The 19,896-nt window shown below is 35.9% G+C and overlaps 1 protein-coding gene across 2 annotated transcripts in view; it reads left to right on the top strand.

Moving 5' to 3' along the window:
- jakmip3 (Janus kinase and microtubule interacting protein 3) overlaps positions 1 to 19,896 on the top strand; it is a 59,377-nt gene that overhangs the window by 22,472 nt on the left and 17,009 nt on the right. For both annotated transcript variants that reach the window (XM_015346507.2, XM_069188982.1), the window contains 10 exons: positions 782 to 1,267; positions 7,918 to 8,133; positions 11,651 to 11,770; positions 14,715 to 14,861; positions 15,314 to 15,445; positions 15,828 to 15,863; positions 16,271 to 16,330; positions 16,524 to 16,643; positions 16,924 to 17,052; positions 18,343 to 18,426. In XM_015346507.2, coding sequence (XP_015201993.2) covers positions 782 to 1,267; positions 7,918 to 8,133; positions 11,651 to 11,770; positions 14,715 to 14,861; positions 15,314 to 15,445; positions 15,828 to 15,863; positions 16,271 to 16,330; positions 16,524 to 16,643; positions 16,924 to 17,052; positions 18,343 to 18,426 — 1,530 coding nt within the window. The remainder of the gene's footprint in view (positions 1 to 781; positions 1,268 to 7,917; positions 8,134 to 11,650; positions 11,771 to 14,714; positions 14,862 to 15,313; positions 15,446 to 15,827; positions 15,864 to 16,270; positions 16,331 to 16,523; positions 16,644 to 16,923; positions 17,053 to 18,342; positions 18,427 to 19,896) is intronic.

The raw sequence follows: 19,896 nt of genomic DNA, 5'->3' as shown, positions 1-19,896 counted from the left end.
GTAAAAGAAAAATTTCAGTACAGTGTACTTACCACTATGAATATCCTTTTTATAACTGTTTAAATGTTGATGTAATCAGAATTCAAAGTTCATTATTTGCACCATGTTATGTGTTGCTTTCTACCTCCACAAGAATGTTACATTTGACAATCATTATTTAAAATAGATTTGCTTCATTTTAAAACCACTCTTGATTTAGTAATACTCAGGGTGGTCTATTTTTCATATAATCAGAGAGATTGTTGGTTAAAGATGGTAGTTACACAATATTTTCAGGGTAACCATGGGTTACCAGATACTTTTGTCTAATTTGTGTTTTACTTGTAACCTTTTTGTAATGCCTGTTTAAACACTATTTCAAGAGAAGTGGAATTAAAACAAATGGCCAAGTAGAAGGTTTGTGTCATTCTCGTGAGCTGAATGTATCTGATTGCATCACTTTAATTTCTGCACAGGTTTAGAAAACGTATTGTATTTCTCAGAGGATTATGTGTTACATTATTAGTTGTTCCTTTTTGCAGTACAAGTCAGGTTATCATGACTGTCAGGACCTGTAATATCCTTGAGTGAACATTAGTTGTTGGTATTCTGTGGAAATGCTAGCACATATAAAATTATTCCAGAAATTAGATGATTATTTAATCAGATAAGTAATGCATTAATGGAAACATGGTAGACTAATTTATAAATATTACAAACGTAAAGTACAGGGAGAAAAACTGTATATATTGATCTGTCCATGGTGATGCGAGTGTTTTTGTTCTGTTTCAATCCATTTTAGGTCAGCAAGTTGGAAAGAGAGAAAACCCAAGAAGTGAAACACGAGCAGCACAAGTCTGCAGTGGTGGTGACGGAATTGAAGGCCAAGCTCCACGAGGAGAAGATGAAGGAGCTCCACACTGCGCGGGAGACGCTGCTGCGGCAGCATGAGTCCGAGCTGGTCCGAGTCATCAAGATCAAGGACAGCGAGATCCAGAGGCTCCAGGCCCTCGTCAACGCCCTGCGGGATGGCTCTACCGACAAAGTGAAGACCGCTCTGTTCGCTGAGGCCAAGGAGGAGGCCAAGAAGGGCTTCGAGAATGAGAAATCCAGGATGCAGCAGGAGATATCTGAGCTCAAGGGGGTTAAGAAACAAATGGAAGAGGCTTTGAGCGTGGTTATACAAGCTGACAAAATCAAAGCTGCAGAGATAAGGAGTGTCTATCATCTTCATCAGGAGGAGATCTCCAGAATCAAAAAGGAATGTGAAAGGGAAATTCGAAGACTGGTACGTGTTGGCTCCTGTATTATATTATCACTAATTACTGAGATTAGTCTTATCTTTCTTTCTGAATTTATTATGAAATTTAAATCAAATTAATTAAATTGAAATATGCTAAGAAGACTGATTCCTGGCAGTAAAAAGCATGGATTTCAATGTTTCAGAGGAGAACACTGTTTAGCTTTACCAACAGTGTATTGACTTTAAAGCAGATCATTCACAATTTTTGCAGTTTTGACATATCAATAAGGATGGTCCTAAATAACAAAGCTTAAGGACAACTTGAGACTGTACTCAATAAAGAGAGTAATTGTTTTAACCTGACAGAGACATCACTTTTAGGTGTTATCAAAACATCCATATGTTATGCTTGCCAAGGAATCTCTAAAAATCATTAAAATAACATGCCCAAAGATAAAAAAGCAAATGTAGCATTTTCTTACACTTCTGGGAATAGTTTGAGACTAACCTACATTTCACAGATATGACACGCATCTTTGTCATTGTGCTGCATGTAAGAACACAAGAAATGTTATTTTTTTTTTTACTGCAACAAGAGTTAATTAAAAATCTATAAATTGTTTTCAAACCTTAAAAGGAAACCATTATACAATATGTGTGTGTGAACTGCATATTGCATATATAGTGTCCTCCAGAAGGAATGGGATATCAAAGTCAAATCTGTTGGTTTTGCTATACTTTGCAGTTGTGCAATTTGTATTTGTGATCGTGAGATTATTACTGATGATATAATTATATAATAATATGTATAATATAATATTAAAGTATTTAATATTAGATGGTAGTAGCTGGTTGCAGATCCCTTGGAGGCAATAACTACATGAAAGACTTAACCTATTGAGCTTGAGCTCACTAAACTCTTGTGGCCTCATTTGAGATACTTTGCTTGATAATTTCCAGAAGCTGTCATGCATGTCCAGACCATGACATTATTCTCACTATGGTAATTAACAAAAGTGTTTACGGCAGATGTGTGTCAAGTGGTCACGTGAGGACTGCAAGCACACACTGCTCCACTCCTTAGACACTGGACAACTCCACCATTCCAAAAAATCAGATCCTCTCCCTAGCAGAGTTTTACACTGTCTAGATTTCAGGGGAGGGTGTTACTTGTCCTGGCCAAATTTCCAATTGGCCCTTACCAATCATGGCCTCCTAATAATCCCACTCTGTGAATTGGCTTCATTACTCTGCTCTCCTCCCCACTGATAGCTGATGTGTGGTGGGCGTTCTGGCGCACTATGGCTGCCGTCACATCATCCAGGTGGATGCTGCACATTGGTGGTGGTGGAGGGGAGTCCCCATTACCTGTAAAGCGCTTTGAGTGGAGTATCCAGAAAAGCGCTATATAAGTGTAAGCAATTATTATTATTATTATTATTATTATTATTATTATTATTATTATTATTACTTCTATATCGTGCTCAGTGCACTAAGACTATCACACATACTGTACTTGTACCAATTACATCTTAACATTTTAGTGTGCTTACAGTATGTTACCAACTGGAAGTTGTTAGCTGAAATACTAAAACGTGTATGGGAAACACTGACAATGCTGAAAAGGAAAGGATTTGTATTTTCATGTTTTTCAAGTCAGTCTTCAGAAGCTGTGTTTGATGACCTTAATTATTTACTTTTCTACAATGTACTACATGGGAACTGAATATGTTGTTGAAAGTCCAAAGGCTTACTGATTCAAAATATTGCAAGAAAGGATTAAAGTACAGTACTAGTCACCTTAGATATAGCTGAAGGGTTTGAAAATATATTCTTGCCATGCTATTTACAAGTAATACCAGAGTTAAAATGCAAAACATTTTAAATAGGGACTACATTGGGCCAAAGGCAAGATTTATTTATTATAAACGATTTTGTAATCCATCTTTAAAACTACAATGTAAAGTATTCCATTTAACAACAGCACAAAAAACCTAGTTAGAATTAGAATGTTACATGTTTTACATTTTAATTGAGCTAACAGAAAGGGTGAACTTAATTGCACTGTAACTAATGATAAAGGATAAACCTTAATCAGATTATTTCCACCAATTGGAATGAAAAATTATTTGTTAATGAATCACATTTTTAGCTGCTCTGACAAATCAGTTAAGAAGATGGTAGCTTAAAATCTCACATTTCCATAAATATTCATTTTATAAATTGAAGAAATTTGGAATAATGCAGATGTTCATATGCTATCCTATTGCCTACATTTGGTACCATATTTAGAACACACACTTTTACATTCAAGGGAGCACCTTTGTTGAAATACCCTTTTCTTTTTTAATTCAAAGACGAGATTTATTTTCAGAACTCTTTTGACAACAGACAATTGCACATGTTATTACAGTTTGAAAGGACACGGATATTGTACCTAAATAGTATTAGTCTGTTTTGTGTATTTCTGTTCACTGATTAAGGACAGATAACATTCCTTTGTTCTATAATTGGAAGTCTATTTTTATTTGTAACAGAATATGAAAAAAGTAAAGAAATACTGAAAGTGCAGAATATCTCCTAAACAGGGAGAAAAGCAGGTTACTGCATAAAGTCACTGTTGCTTTAAAGACTCAATTTGTAACAAGACATTAATGCAGATAGTCACATTAGTGTACATGTAAATATACCATATGTACTACTACTAAATGTACACTATTTTAAATGTACAATTAAATCTGATTGAAGTACAAAATAAATATTTATTAGGCTGTTTGACCTTGGGCATGGGCACTATAATGGATTTCTAGTCTGTTTACACAGATTATTTAATGAAGACTCCTAGTATAATTTAAGAAAGCTAAAACTAGTTGTGATGCTTGATTGCATTCTTATAAAAACATTAAAATTAAAAAAGTGACGAATTTGAATTAGTTGTAAAATATAAAACTTTTATTATGGACTTACTGTTTGTTTTTTTAGGTCCTTAAATAGTCTCTGTGATTTGCATGCATTCCATTTTTTTTATTTGTAGATTTATTGTCATGTTTTAAAAGCACACCAGTTTTTTTTTTCCTGGCCCTGGCATTTTTTGTGTATAGTAGAGTCCCTGAGTAGAATACTAAATTAAGGCCCTGAACCACGGTATATGAATGTCTGACTGAAAGCAGGGCCACGAAATAATTCTAAAATCACCCTGTTTGTAATTCAACAAGGATTTCTAAGGCATTTCACATCATTGGTCCTTTGAAAACAGGCAGTTTGCTCTTATGAACTAGAGAAAAGCCCATCTGACACAGTGAAGTAGAGAATCTGTATTTGTGGATGGAGGGCATTATGTATTCTGTTTCATTGCGTGTTCGAGAAGCAGGGCACTGTGCACTGGAACAAACCCAGGAATAATCCGTAAGATTACAACTGAAGCAGGGAACTGATGTCTATTATGACAAATTGCTCTAGTGCAGTTTCACATAACAAGTCTGCCAATGACTGGAGGCTCAGAGGGGATTTCTGTCTGACTGCAGTCTTTGCAGCACTATAAATAGGTTGAAACATAACACACAGAAGTGTGGGTCGATAGCAAACATGAAATAAAATTGAGAATTGATTTATGTTAAATTTTGCAGCCTATTATCCTGATTAAGCAAAATACATTTTCTAGGTGTGTCTTTCATCTTCAGCTGACCTAATTGTTTGGGGGAGATGAATGATTAACAGCTGCATTGTTTGAAAGGGAAACAGTAGGGAATACAAGTGAAAATACAGCAGGAGCTCCAATAGCTGGGGGTTGTGCAGAAAACAGAAGCCTCACTAATGCTGCTCTAACAACATTTAACAACAAATAACATCAGTTATTTAATTACACTAGAAGAAGTCAATATTAAAAAAGCACATTTCAAATGTAAAGCAAATTAGCACATAATCAGTGCTCTCCACATGGACGTGGGGTGTGATTTAAACACTTCATGATGCTGGCAGACAAGATGTGTTGTTGTACTGTACATTCACTTTTTCTTTCAAGTTCAAACACAGGAAAATTCTGACAACCATGAAATAAGTGACTGTTGAAAGCAGACAGACTCAAGTGTTCAAAGAGATCTGATTAAGTCTAATGGAAAGAAAGATTTGTTTCCTAAACTACAGTATAATGTGATACTAGTATGGTATATCATATTACTCAGTATTTTGTCTATCAAATTTGCATCAAAGAGTTAATTTGCAGCAAAAAGATTTTAAAAATTTGATAGATTTTTATACATACAGTATATGTATGCATTAAAGAATGCTGAAGGTACGGACAACCACTGTGAAGAACTATTGTGGAAAAGTTAAGTTAGTTCAGAAATATGTGCAGACTTACAGAAATACATATTTTTATTATACAGCTACACTGTACATGCTCCAAACCTAAGATTTATGCTAGTTTATCATGGCTGAATAATTATTAACATTATTTACAGTGAATTTTATATCTGTTAATTTTCAGTTTATCGAAAAGGGCTGAGTCTTAAATAGCAAATTGAAATACATTGCTTAGACAAAGCGAATTGAAATACATTTTCATACATCATCTGGCAGACATGCAGCTGATGAATGGGAATGTGAAAAGAACCATGGGATTCGAGACCAGCTTGTTATGTGAGACAGAAAATGCAAATGGCAGCGCCACGCTCACACAAAGAAAGCAAACGTAGCCGACAAGGATGCTTTATCAATGTTAGCACCTTCTGTTTCATGCTCTGTTCATGCCTTCGCACCTGCAAACTGTAAAAAAAAAGTGCTTTTGAGGGAATGAGAGTGACTGCTTTTAACCAGTGAGAACAATCACATGAGGGGACGACTGTGATTGGCTGGCTTTTTCACGAAATGCTCATTTCAATTAGCGCTTCAGGAATATCACTTACCATTCTAGACTGGGAATGCATTTGGGAGAGGGAAAAACAGAAACCAAGAAAGCAACTGATAATGTGGAAAATTCTAAATTTTTAAATTCTGTCTGTACTAATTTATCCTTCACCACGCTGGCTTTTTACACTAGCTTAAATGAAGATGAGGAGATTTATGTGAGTATACTCTATTCTTATTTTTATAGCTCAAATGTATGGGAGTTATAAACCATGACACAAAGATTCAAGGCACAATAAGAACTAAAAAAATCCCTTGGACTTACCAATATTATTTGATCAATGAGATTGAGAGACAGTGAGTAGTTTGACCACCCCTCGTTGCATTTTCCTTTTAGATGGCCTTGAAATCAAGTGGCCCATGTGGAGAGAGAAATGTAAATGATGCAGCAAGAGATCAAAAACACAAAAGACAAAACTTGTGATATTTTCATTTTTTGGATAAAAATACATTCTGTTTTCACTGTAACTCGTCTGTTTCAAACACTCCTTCATTTCAATAGCTTTTCTTCACATGTGCCCTTCTCTGTGGACAGTAAAAAAAAGAGACGAAAAGGGTACAAGTAGTGCTTTCAGACAGCCGGTTAATAGACCGAGCACAGTGTAAAACCACAGCTCTTTAGAGTTTAAGTAATATATGGTATGTGGGCAGGTTTAATGTAAAATAGCTTGGAAAGGGAAAAGTCACCAGAACTGTGATTTTTCTAAAACAATTTTCACTTACATTTTAAACAGGGCACAGTGGTTATACAGTATATCAATCACTTTTTTCCTATACAGTTGTTATAAGCACATTTTATGTATTTACAGTATGTGAACTCTATAAGGATTTCCTATTTACAAGGAATGACGAGTGAATGATATAGTCTGTTGTAAACAGAAAGCTTGGGTGTTGCACTTTTCCTTTTATGGGCATTTTGTTGCTTGTCAAGTAGAATAGGTGTTTCACTGTAAAGGTGTTTAATTTTAAATGGTTTTCTTTTTTATGACATTTGCACATTGATATGAATGGGGCTTCATAAAATAGTTTTTTGCCAAAATTAACTTCTTTTAGCAGTTTCCAAAATGACCAATGTCCTTTTTACTATAATACACAGTTGGTATAAACCATATGTACTAACTGTACTGAGTTTTCATACATTGTGCCTGTATATTCAAGGATTTATTCAGGGAATAATATAATTTTGTACAAACATTCAGTAGTTATTTATGTTTTACATAATGCATGGTTTTATAATCAAAGTTACTTACCAACGATACCTACTAAACTAAGCAATCATAATAGTATAATGAAGGTGAAATAAAATGCATTAATCATGTCGAAACAATGTGAAGGATAATACCCAATAGAAAATGATGCAGGGTTTTAATTGTTATATGACTGTTTTAATGTCAGCACAAATGTTGCCTAGTACTGTGTCCTCATATGCAAGTCATTCAATATTTTAAGGATTGTTACACTAACATTATAGAAATATATTAGGGAATATTTGAAAGTTCTGTGTTTTTTTAGTAGAGTACCAAAACAGAACAATTAATGAAAGCTTCAAACCAGTTCTAACCAATTTATTGTGGTGTGTAACAAGTGGATGTATTGTCTTAACTGTTGATGGCAATTGTAATACTCTAACAGTATAAGCCTATTTGTACTCTTACAGATGTCTGTAGATAGAAAGTGAAGCCACTGTCTGCATCGTGATATAGAGTGTGGGACTTCACTGAAAGGTTTCCATGGTTACTATAGATCTGTACAGTGCATCCGTGTGTGATTCTGTTCTGTTCTCCTTATAGATGGATGAGATTAAGTTAAAAGACAGAGCAGTCTACGTGCTGGAAAGAGAGCTTGGGGTCCAAGCTGGGCAAACTCAGAGACTCCAGCTCCAAAAAGAGGCTTTAGATGAACAGCTTGTCCAATTCAAAGAGGCTGAACGACATCTGAGTAGCCCGAAACGAGAGGCTCCTTATGCAGGTGGTGCAGGAGACGCCTCAGATCATTCAGGAAGTCCTGTAAGCACTTTTACCTGATCTTCCACTAAAGCAGCACCAGTTTCTTGATGACTAGCCCTTCAAGCCTAGGCATGTCCCCATAGTTGATTTTAAAATGGCAAAAGCAGCAATGATGATTCATAACATGAGAGTTTTTGTTTGTGTGCTTTTTTTTCTGACAATTTTGCTAATTTATGTTACTATTATTAAATTGGCTTTGCACAGTTTATTTTTTATTTTTGTTTTATTGGATATTAACAGCTTCATTCTTGTACACTTGCCAAAGCGTAAATGTACATACCTTTTTAAGAATTTGCTGTTATTATCAAACTGCAGATAGTGTGTAGTAGTAGCAGAAGGCTTTTACAAGACCTTTCTGTATGAGCAGGTTATAATGTCCATGTTTATTTATTGTCTCAAAAGACCTTTACATATTGCAAAGTTCTGTTGGTAAGGTTTCACTCTGTCCCTTCTGGAGACTTCGCAGAAAACTTTACTACAGTGTTTAATATGCTCTTAAAGCATATTATACTCAAAACATCTAAACAGACTTAGATTTAATCTTAAACTCCTTCAGTTACCCTCTCTATGCCTTCAACCATTGTAATTCTCCAAACAATAATGTTTTCAAATTCTGTTTTTTATCTATCTGCAGTGATAGTCAAACACAGCAAATTAAATTATTCAATTAACCTTAGAAACTTTAAACACTGAATAAAACCAACTTCTTTTCTAAATTGCTTTGCAAATAATATAGTCTCTCCTCAGACCCACAAGGCTTCATCATAAGATTTTTGTATTCATGATATTGAAACATTGATAAATAACTTCTCATTATTTTATTAAATATTAATTTTATTTTCTGTTTATAAATGCTTAACCTAAATACCAAGGCTTAAATCTTTTTGAGCTTTAATTCAATATTTCAAACTAACACATACTGCTGTATACTTACCACTATATATACAGTGCCTTGCGAAAGTATTCGGCCCCCTTGAACTTTTCAACCTTTTGCCACATTTCAGGCTTCAAACATAAAGATATAATTTTTTTATTTTATGTGAAGAATCACCAACAAGTGGGACACAATTGTGAAGTGGAACGAAATCTATTGGATTTTTGAAACTTTTTTAACTAATAAAAAAATGAAAAGTGGGGCGTGCAAAATTATTCGGCCCCTTTACTTTCAGTGCAGCAAACTCACTCCAGAAGTTCAGCGAGGATCTCTGAATGATCCAATGTTGTCCTAAATGACTGATGGTGATAAATAGAATCCACCTGTGTGTAATCAAGTCTCTGTATAAATGCAACTGCTCTGTGATAGTCTCAAGGTTCTGTTGAAAGCGCAGAGAGCATCATGAAGACCAAGGAACACACCAGGCAGGTCCGTAATACTGTTGTGGAGAAGTTTAAAGCCGGATTTGGATACAAAAAGATTTCCCAAGCTTCAAACATCCCAAGGAGCACTGTGCAAGCGATCATCTTGAAATGGAAGGAGTATCAGACCACTGCAAATCTACCAAGACCTGGCCGTCCCTCTAAACTTTCAGCTCAGACAAGGAGAAGACTGATCAGAGATGCAGCCAAGAGGCCCATGATCACTCTGGATGAACTGCAGAGAACTACAGCTGAGGTGGGAGAGTCTGTCCATAGGACAACAATCAGTCTTACACTGCACAAATCTGGCCTTTATGGAAGAGTGGCAAGAAGAAAGCCATTTCTCAAAGATATCCATAAAAAGTCTCGTCTAAAGTTTGCCACAAGCCACCTGGGAGACACCCCAAACATGTGGAAGAAGGTGCTCTGGTCAGATGAAACCAAAATCGAACTTTTTGGCCACAATGCAAAACGATATGTTTGGCGTAAAAGCAACACAGCTCATCACCCTCAACACACCATCCCCACTGTCAAACATGGTGGTGGCAGCATCATGGTTTGGGCCTGCTTTTCTTCAGCAGGGACAGGGAAGATGGTTAAAATTGAGGGGAAGATGGATGCAGCCAAATACAGGACCATTCTGGATGAAAACCTGTTGGAGTCTGCAAAAGACCTGAAACTGGGACGGAGATTTATCTTCCAACAAGACAATGATCCCAAACATACAGCAAAATCTACAAAGGAATGGTTCACAAATAAACGTATCCAGGTGTTTGAATGGCCAAGTCAAAGTCCAGACCTGAATCCAATCGAGAATCTGTGGAAAGAGCTGAAAACTGCTGTTCACAAACGCTCTCCATCCAACCTCACTGAGCTCGAGCTGTTTTGCCAGGAAGAATGGGCAAGAATTTCAGTCTCTCGATGTGCAAAACTGATAGAGACATACCCCAAGCGACTTGCAGCTGTAATCGCAGCAAAAGGTGGCTCTACAAAGTATTAACGCAAGGGGGCCGAATAATTTTGCACGCCCCACTTTTCATTTTTTTATTAGTTAAAAAAGTTTCAAAAATCCAATAGATTTCGTTCCACTTCACAATTGTGTCCCACTTGTTGGTGATTCTTCACATAAAATAAAAAAATTATATCTTTATGTTTGAAGCCTGAAATGTGGCAAAAGGTTGAAAAGTTCAAGGGGGCCGAATACTTTCGCAAGGCACTGTACCAGGTTGCTGCTTATTGTTTAACTATCAACAAATGTTTACAATTTATTATGATGATAGAAAGAGCTGTTAATTTTTTCTGACTCTCAGAGATATGTCTGACATACGTTGGACTTTTCCATTCTTTGTTCATCAAAGGCAACAAAGGCTACAAAGGCTGTAAGTTTTCTTAATAAATCAGAAAAATTAAGGGAGTAGCAATTTTTTTTGTAGTAAGTCAGAATAAAGTTCGTAATTCTTAAATTTGAAAAGTCTCTCCTGCACCTGTTGAATAAGGAATTCTTGATTTAGTTTCTCTTTTTACTAGGTTGTATATTGTTTCATTTTACAATTTAAATGCTAGTCATATAACTTCAATTTTTGTAGTGTAAACATCACAGTAAAATCGAAATTTTCTGTACAAAAACTAAGCTTACCTAGAACACCCAATATTAATAGAATGATGGAGTTTTCTGTATGTTCTGTATGTTAGTGCATTGTGTTTATTAACATAGTTAAGTGGAGTATGTCTTCTGAGTATCTGTATTTTACTACTTTACTACGTTGCCTTTCTTTCATTTATTACAGTACATGTACAGGTGTTTTAAGTACATACAAGTGTGGTGAAAGTGTAGCTTGAATGGTTTACTGTGCTCCCTGTTCAAAAATGTGTGGGAAAAGGGACAGAAGGCATGGAGAGGTGATTCCCTGTTCTTTCAGTGTACTTCCCAGTCATACACCAACAAAACTGTTAAGAAATTACTGAAACGTCTTTTATATTAGAGTAGTTTTATGTTAATTTAAGTAATCAGATAAAGGCACAGTTAAGCATAATGCTTCTTTTTTAATCAGTGCACATGGACTATACAGCCTCCGATGAGCTCTTCAGTGCTTGGGTTGGCTCTGAAGCCTGTTGGAAGCTGGGCTGATGTTCAGTTATTTGCAGTTGGTTTATGTTTTAGGAACAGCAGTTGGATGAAAGAGATGCTCGGCGTTTCCAGCTTAAGATTGCTGAATTGAGTGCCATCATACGGAAACTGGAAGACCGTAATGCACTGCTGTCTGAGGAAAGGAATGAACTGGTGAGCAATGTATTTGTCTCCTTGTCCTAGTTTCTCTTTACGTTGTTCTTCATGTGAAGCACAGTTAAATATTACTGTATGATATAAATCCCCAAAGTATCTCTATGCTGACTTATTAGGATGTATTCTTTACTTTATTCTTTTCCTTTGGAAAGGACATTCTGTATCATCCTTCCATCCATTTCTTATCACTTCACCCAATTTCAGGTCATCTTGACAAGCAGTAGGCAGAAGGCAGGATACACCCTGGACAGGACGTCAGTCCATCAGGGCTGACCCATTTCAGTTTCGCTTTGATTCATTTTTTACATAATTTCATAATTATCCATTAAATGGAGGGGAAAAAATGAAAGAAATCAGTTATTTGTGGCGTTCTGAATATCATATCATACTGTTCGTGACGTTTTCAAAATGAAAAAACACATAAAAAGAAATCCAGGATCAACACACTTCTTGCAAACTGGTCAAATTCCAAGCAGAGCTTAGTTTGCTGATAAAACTACTCAGGTAGCACCTCAATGTAAAGTAAATATTCTCTCCATGTTGTATCATTGTAGTTCTATGAACAATCATGAACACCCATCCTATTTCCTTTTAAGGGTCATGGTGATTGTGTGTGGTGACATTTGTTTCTCTGCATTGGGAAATAATATCAGATTCACCCTTTCTATCATTTTGAGACATATTGTTAAACTAACAGAAATATTATGAGAAATTTGAATGCAGCAGTTTTTTTTTAGATTGGCATATTATTGGCCTTTCTGTAAGATAGCTCGTGCCATTAAGAGAACAAATTTGAACATTCAAGCCAAAGGGGATTTTTTACACAGCCAGCAGAGAAAAGAATGAAAGACTGCTGTAAAGAAAATGGACCATTTATATTTGCCAAATATTAAAATTGAATAATAGATGATGTGGGCTGTTGTATTAACATGACCTTTCCAAGGTCTCATTTACATTTGGATCTCTCATAAAATCATTTATCATGATAAAGAAGGAACATATTTTTATAAAATCAGTAATTTTTTAATATTACTGTAATAGAAAAGCCAGTGCTATTGTCAGCAGTGAAAATCAAATTACAGGGACATGAAATAGCTGTAATTATAATGTACATAAGCTCTATACATAAAGAATATTAGAGAATCTTTAAACAAATTTTCCCATCTTAACACAGAGAGTAAGCATACCTGTCTTGAGCTTGAAAGCTATCTGGAACAGGAAAAGAATATAAATGAAAAATTGTGGAATCTCAGATACAGTCTACTAGGTCTTCCACCTCATCTTTTTTTCAAACTCAGCCTTTTCAGGAAGTAAATTACTTAATAAATGACAAGGGCAGATGAGTTTGACATTGAAGATAAGGAAGATGAAAATAAACATCAACTCTTTTTGCTGTTGCTGCACATAACCTATTATTAACATGATAATGTTATGTTATTAGCAGCATTGATCATGCTCCAAATCCACCTGCTGGGCATTCTACATATTACAGTCTGTGCTTATAAAGAGCCAATGTGAACATGTGTAAGGCAGTGGTCTTCTGTCCTCTGGCCAAGGTCCTGGAGAGTCCCAGTCTAGTAAGTCTTATACAGTAGGTCACCCTCAATCACTGCCTTAAAAGATAAGGAACAGTCGGAACCATTGATCAATTAAGATAAAAAATTGATTAGTTAAGAGAAACCTGGTTATTGAGCGCTAAAGAGTATGATGATTTTTCTACCAAATGATCTCTAAATTTCTGTACATATTTTAATAAGTCACCCCTATGATTTACATTGTTCCAGATCTGTAGAAGGTGGATAGTGGGTACCTGTATCAGGATAATGCATCTCCAGGACTAGAGATACCCCTGGTCTAGAATATGTTATTGGTTCAGAAAATCTGTACAGGCAACTAAAAGCCAAATCTTTACACTGCTGAAGTTTTGACAGAGAAGGTCAAAGGGGATTTTCTGTAAACAAAGACTGATGATTCTGTGCCTCATCTTTGAGGAATTGCCAGTGACTGCTGGAAAGTAAAACTTCCATCCAGTAGTAACTGAGGGTGCTTTTGACTTTGTAGCTCAACAGCATATTGATAGTGCTTCTATCAATCTTAAAGAATCATGGGTTAATTGCTCTTTTCTGATTGAAGTGGTGATGTACAAACTGTAATCAAAGGCAACTAACTGGTGCCTTACACTTCGAAATTCAGACTCAGTTCTTTTAGTCTGTCAAACTACAGTAGGATAACCCTTTGAGTCTGGATATACCTGATTTCTCTTTTTTGGACTGATTCCAGAGTGGCAATAACTTTTTTTGTAGCATGGTGACCAAAATTGTACACAATACCTACTTTAAATACTTTAAATACTTGAAGCAAAGCTTTTGCCTAAGATTAACTGCACAGAAGGTTTTGACACTTTATTCTTCATTGTCTTTGTCACAGTAAAATGGTGAGTCAAAAGCTTGCACTTTATACATTTGGTAAGTGAAACAGAGAAGTGACTTTTTTTCTTAGATCAGAAATCTAAGATGTAGTTATCAGACTTTGTGATGTGTAAGAGGAAAACCTTTTTACTGGCTATATACAGTACATGAAAAATTCAACAAGGGAGCTGGCAGCAACAAAAAGCTATTTTATTGCCAAGCTTACAGTATATCCCATCCTGCACATCTTTTAAACAAATAGACTATATTAATTGCTGTCTATAATATGTGAACACATTGAGGAGTACACCTGTGTTTACAATAATAAAAACATACACATAAACATACACATAACAGAAATCCATCAACTATTAGACTGAGCCATGTGTGATAATTCTTATTAAGTTTTTCACATTAAATCAAATAAAGAGAAGAGATATGTCAGAACATGTACCAAAGAAAAATATTGAACACAGAACGGATGAGTTCTCTTATGCTGTAAAGCTGCAGTATTCTTTTTTGAACTCTTGCAGCTCAAGCGGCTTCGGGAAGCTGAGAGTCAATACAAACCTGTACTGGATAAAAACAGGAGACTTAGCAGAAAAAATGAAGAGCTGGCCCATGCCCTTCGTCGTATGGAGAACAAATTGAAATTTGTCACCCAGGAGAACATGGAAATGGTAAATTGTTAGTTCACTGTGTGTGTTTTTTCAAGGATAGTGCTGTCAGATTAATTTTGTTGTCATCTAAAATCAGTCTATATTTAAATTAAAAAATTCTGCTGTAGTGTACTTTGCTCTTCGGTTATAGTATTTTTCTAAATTTGCTAAATGTACAATTTTCCTAATAGCATTTTACACTGCTAGTGAATTAGTAGACAGAACAGCATCTGAGAGTTGTTAAGTGTAAAGAAGGTTAAAGGTCTGACCTCCTGGATATTTTTAGAAAAACTCTGCCTGTCAATTGAAACAGCAGTCCAGCTAACTAATGAGAAACATGGTCTGTCTTTGGAACAATGCTATTGAAATAAACATGAACTGCTTGGACATAGATTAACGTCCGGGGGTTTTGTGTGCATCTATCTATCTGTTCTAGTTCTCAGACGTATAACAATATTTTATTTTCTGTCTAGAGAGAGAGAGTGGGAACCATCAGGCGCCCAAGCTCCTTGAATGACCTTGATCAGAGTCAAGAAGAGCGAGAGATTGAATTTCTGAGGTTGCAAGTTGTTGAGCAACAAAATATCATTGATGATTTGTCGAAGGTAACACAATAACACATATCAGTCTTGGCCTCACACTTAGTCATTCTAGTCTATTCAGCATAAACACTGTTTAGAATGTAATCTCAATCACCAAATCCTTTAGAAATACAGTTACAGTATATACAGTATCTTTAACATAATATAATTATGATGTAGTTCTCTGTTTTTGGTAAATGTATACAATAAAGATTCAAAAGAATTAACATTATTCTGTATGTAGAATATGTACATGAATATATGCAGTACTGTATATGCTTACAATTGTAGGACAAGTACAGTATACTATGTAAACAGATTAGATACTGAAATGTAAATACTAGGTAATTAGAATCTTCTTAGATGCTAGGTTTTAAATGTTCATTATTTTATTTTTGAATTTCAGGCACTGGAAACTGCTGGTTATGTAAAGAGTGTCATAGTAAGATTTAATTTTATTCTTCTTATTCATACTTAGCTACAGGGAAAGACCTGATCTAGATATTTTATTAGACCCTTTCTTCTATAGTTTACCCACAAAAGAACATGTATATCACAAGACAGAATAGGGTTCAGACATTCTGTTTCTCAGATTCTCAAGGATGCCAGTATTCAGGTGTTGCTGCTGTTTTCTAACGGTAATCATGAAGACTGTAACTTGGGCATTGTTTTAATTTTATTTCAGTGGATGTTTATGTTTAAAGAACCTAGGAATTTTTACAGTACTGAGAATGAATCGGTTTGAGCATCAGGATTGGCATTAAAATTACTTTTCATTGATCACATCATTTGTCTTTATCTACATTGCATAGCCTCATAACTGGTTTGCTGTGCATGTATTCTGTGCAGGAGCGTGATAAACTTCTGAGGTACAGACGACAAAGGAAAAAAATTGTCAAGCCATGTAAGGTAAGAAGTTACAGGTTTATTTCTAGAAATATCAAGAAGCTAAAATCAGATTAAAACAAGCAGTAACAAACAAACAGTAAGCCTCACAAAATTAATGCACTTTAATAATTTGACACAAAATGCTCATGCTCAGCTAGATTTCCGCTCTTTTGCAAGTGCCGTGAAAGCCTCTAACATCCTGTGTTGTCCTCAGAAGCCGGTGGTAGAAACATTCTTTGGATATGATGAAGATGCATCTTTGGATTCTGATGGCTCCTCAATCTCTTATCAAACCGACAGGACTCCTTGCACGCCTGATGATGATTTAGAAGATGTAAGGATATAGTATATCGTATAGTTTTTTTAAGTTAACAGACATGTATTAATACATGCATCATACAGATTAAATTACTCAGAAAAAAACAGTTGAGAGGACATTTTTCATAATTTTTTCAATGTCAAATCCTGAGTTTCACAAATGTTTGACATAGAAATCCATTTAATTCCATGGGAGCTGTGTTTTTAAGTAATACAACTAAGGAGTTTTACCTTGTGTGCAACCCTGTTGAGGCATTAGCTTATTTAAAGCAACAACTGTCTCTGCAATATTGCAGGGCATGGTCAAAGAAGAGACAGAACTGCGGTTTCGACAGCTGACAATGGAGTACCAAGCATTACAACGGGCCTACGCACTGTTGCAAGAGCAGGTTGGGGGAACATTTGATGCTGAAAGAGAAGTCAAGGTATTTGTTTTAAGTTTTTGTCAGAATTAATCTTTATTCTATTTATATAAATGCTACAGCATCAATAGAAACTTCAGAATGACTTAAAAATATATTTTAATTATTATAATTATTTTAAATGATCATACAAAATAATAAATATGTGTCTATTCATACATTTGCAATAACGTCTTTATGATTAAAGTTTGTGATTGCAAACCTAACTTGAAGGGTACAGGGTACAAGGCTGGGACAGCTCCAACTCATTGCATGGCACACACTCTCATACACATACTACAGTCAGTTTAGAGAAGCCAGCTAGCCTGGATAGTGTAAGTTAAAAGGAGCGCCAAGAGAACCCCAGGTGGAAATAGGAACATGCGAACCCAATAAATATATAAACAATGTATAACATTTAAGTATTTTTAAGTTCTCCCCATGTTCATACAGGTTTCTGTGGGTACTCTGATTTCATTCCACCTCACCAAGACATTCTTAACAGATTGATCAGTATCACTAAACTGTATCTTTGTGTGTGCATTGGAATGTACCCCATTCAGGGTGCTGTCCCTCTTGCACCCTGTGCTTCTCAAATAGGCTCCAAGTTGTTGTGACCCTTATAATTTGGCTTGGATTTTTTGTAAGTAATAAAAATAAAGCAAATTAAACCCCTCCTCTTAAGGACGCTCCAGCCCTTCCTTGTTTTTCACTCATCTCCCGCACCTGCTCCCTGTTCCAGCCCCCTTTAAAAGCCAGACGCCTACTCTGTCCCGGGCTCTGCATTGGTTCCCGTAACAGGCGAGTCTGGGACCTGGAAGCACCTGGCCCCATCAAGGCTCCTGTTCCTGTTCCTGTTCCCGACCCGGTTCTTGTTTTTATCTCGTCTGTCGTGGATGGATCACCTGGCTTTGGACTTTTGCCCCATTTTGGATTCCCCTTTTGGACTCAGTTCTGGATTGTTTGCCTCGGCCACACCTTCCCCGAACACCAGCGCACCATGGACACGCCAGCTGTTTACTTTCCCGACTCCCACATGCTTTTTTCCCCTTGTTTTCCTAACTCAACCCCAGATTGTGTCGTCTGCATAGGGTCCGGAATGAACACCTTCGTTACACAAATAAATAAGGGTTAATAGTTAACAGGGTTAAAAGTTATTATGACATATTCTTTCACCATGCATCTGGATAGGCACCGTGTTCAATAACATTATTTATATTCATATTGAGCAATCCATGAGATCTTAATTAAGGAAAATGTCTTTCAGATATTTTCAGCGTTATCACGTTTAACTTTTATTTTCTGTTTCTTTAGACGCGAGAACAACTACAGGCAGAAATCACTCAATACCAAACAAGAATAGAAGACCTTGAGAAAGCTTTGTCACAGCAAGGCCAGGTATTTTATTAAAGCATCTGTTTAGTTTAAAGTGGTCATGAATTGGGGGGGGGGCACACTAGTCAGGAGGTTATCAATACTGTCTCACAGCTATTGGTCTGGAAACTAGGGTGGCTTCTGTGTAGAGCTTTCATGTTGACATTGTGACATTGACAAGTTTTCACCAGTTGCTCCCACAATCTGAAGGCATGCTGTCTCGGTTAACTGTCATCTCTAAATTATGCTGTGAGAGCTTGTGTGTGTGCCTGTGCCCTATAATGAACTGTTGTCCTGTCCAAAATGTATCCCGCCTTGCAGCCAGTTGTTCAGGTTCCATCTTCTGATCACCAGAGGGCGCCTCAAACACTGCTTGCTGGCCCAGCTGCACAGCAGAGGCTCAGACCATGCAGATTGCTGTTGACAGTCATTTTTTAAATGCACTTAATTATTAAGTTGTTGTTGAAAATTGGGATGCATGTTTGCATGTTGATATGCATTCCCTCAGAGATAATATTTTGGATACAGTGCACCAAATATCCAAAACCTAGATTATATCTGTTTTTGTCTAATAAACTGTCATTGATTAAATATCATTGAATAGTGAAAAATAGAAGTCTCACCAAACTATTAGGTAACAGTTCAGTTTTACATTAACTCAAGATTTGAATTTAATCTGAAAACAATAGAAGAAAAGAATATGGGTATAGGAATATATCTTAATAATGGTAATTTACTAAACAAAATTGTACCTGTAACAAAATTCAGACTTTTGTTATACAGCCTGTGCGAAATATCTCAGTGTTTAGGCAGCAATCCAGACAAGCATTTCAATAAAGTAAAGAAGGTCTGTGCTAGATACACCAAGCATAAGTGGTGATAGTTTAGTTCACAGATTTTCCAAATGTTGAGTGCTTTAGCGCGCTATATGAATTTAATAGGAAACAAAGACTTTTGAGAGCATATTGACATGTTTCTAAGAACAATTACCTTTATTGGATTTAAAATGGGGGAAAGCCCATTCTGCTCAGATGAAATAAAGGAAATTGCTTAACACAGAATGCATTAAAATACAAATGGACTTTCAATAAGCAACTTAGAAATAAAATGGTTGTATGTTGACTAAAGCACTTTGAAAAATAAACTCAGTGACAAAAAAGTAGTTTAATTCATTTTACTTTTATCCACATATCAGTTTATACTTTTCAGTTATTAGCTAATGAGCTGTTTGAACCTGCATACCTACACAAATTTAAGGTGTAGTTCAAAGGTTTTCAACCTGTATACTGCCTTGAGTATATTAAAGGCAATGGCAATGAGTCACTATACACATTTCTGCCATGGTAAGAAATTACAGTATGAACTCTCCATTACAATATATTAAATGCATTAGAGGATGAGCTGTTACAGAAATATAGTAAGAGCTAAAGTGCCCTCAGAAAGGCAGTGTGGTAAATTATGTTGCTTGGTTTAACAGGAATGGATTTTTATGAA

Source organism: Lepisosteus oculatus, chromosome 4, assembly GCF_040954835.1.
Source record: "Lepisosteus oculatus isolate fLepOcu1 chromosome 4, fLepOcu1.hap2, whole genome shotgun sequence".
In the NCBI taxonomy this organism is placed as follows: Eukaryota; Metazoa; Chordata; class Actinopteri; order Semionotiformes; family Lepisosteidae; genus Lepisosteus; species Lepisosteus oculatus.
Note: the sequence above shows the minus strand (reverse complement) of the source record. Positions and strands in the feature narration are given on the sequence as shown.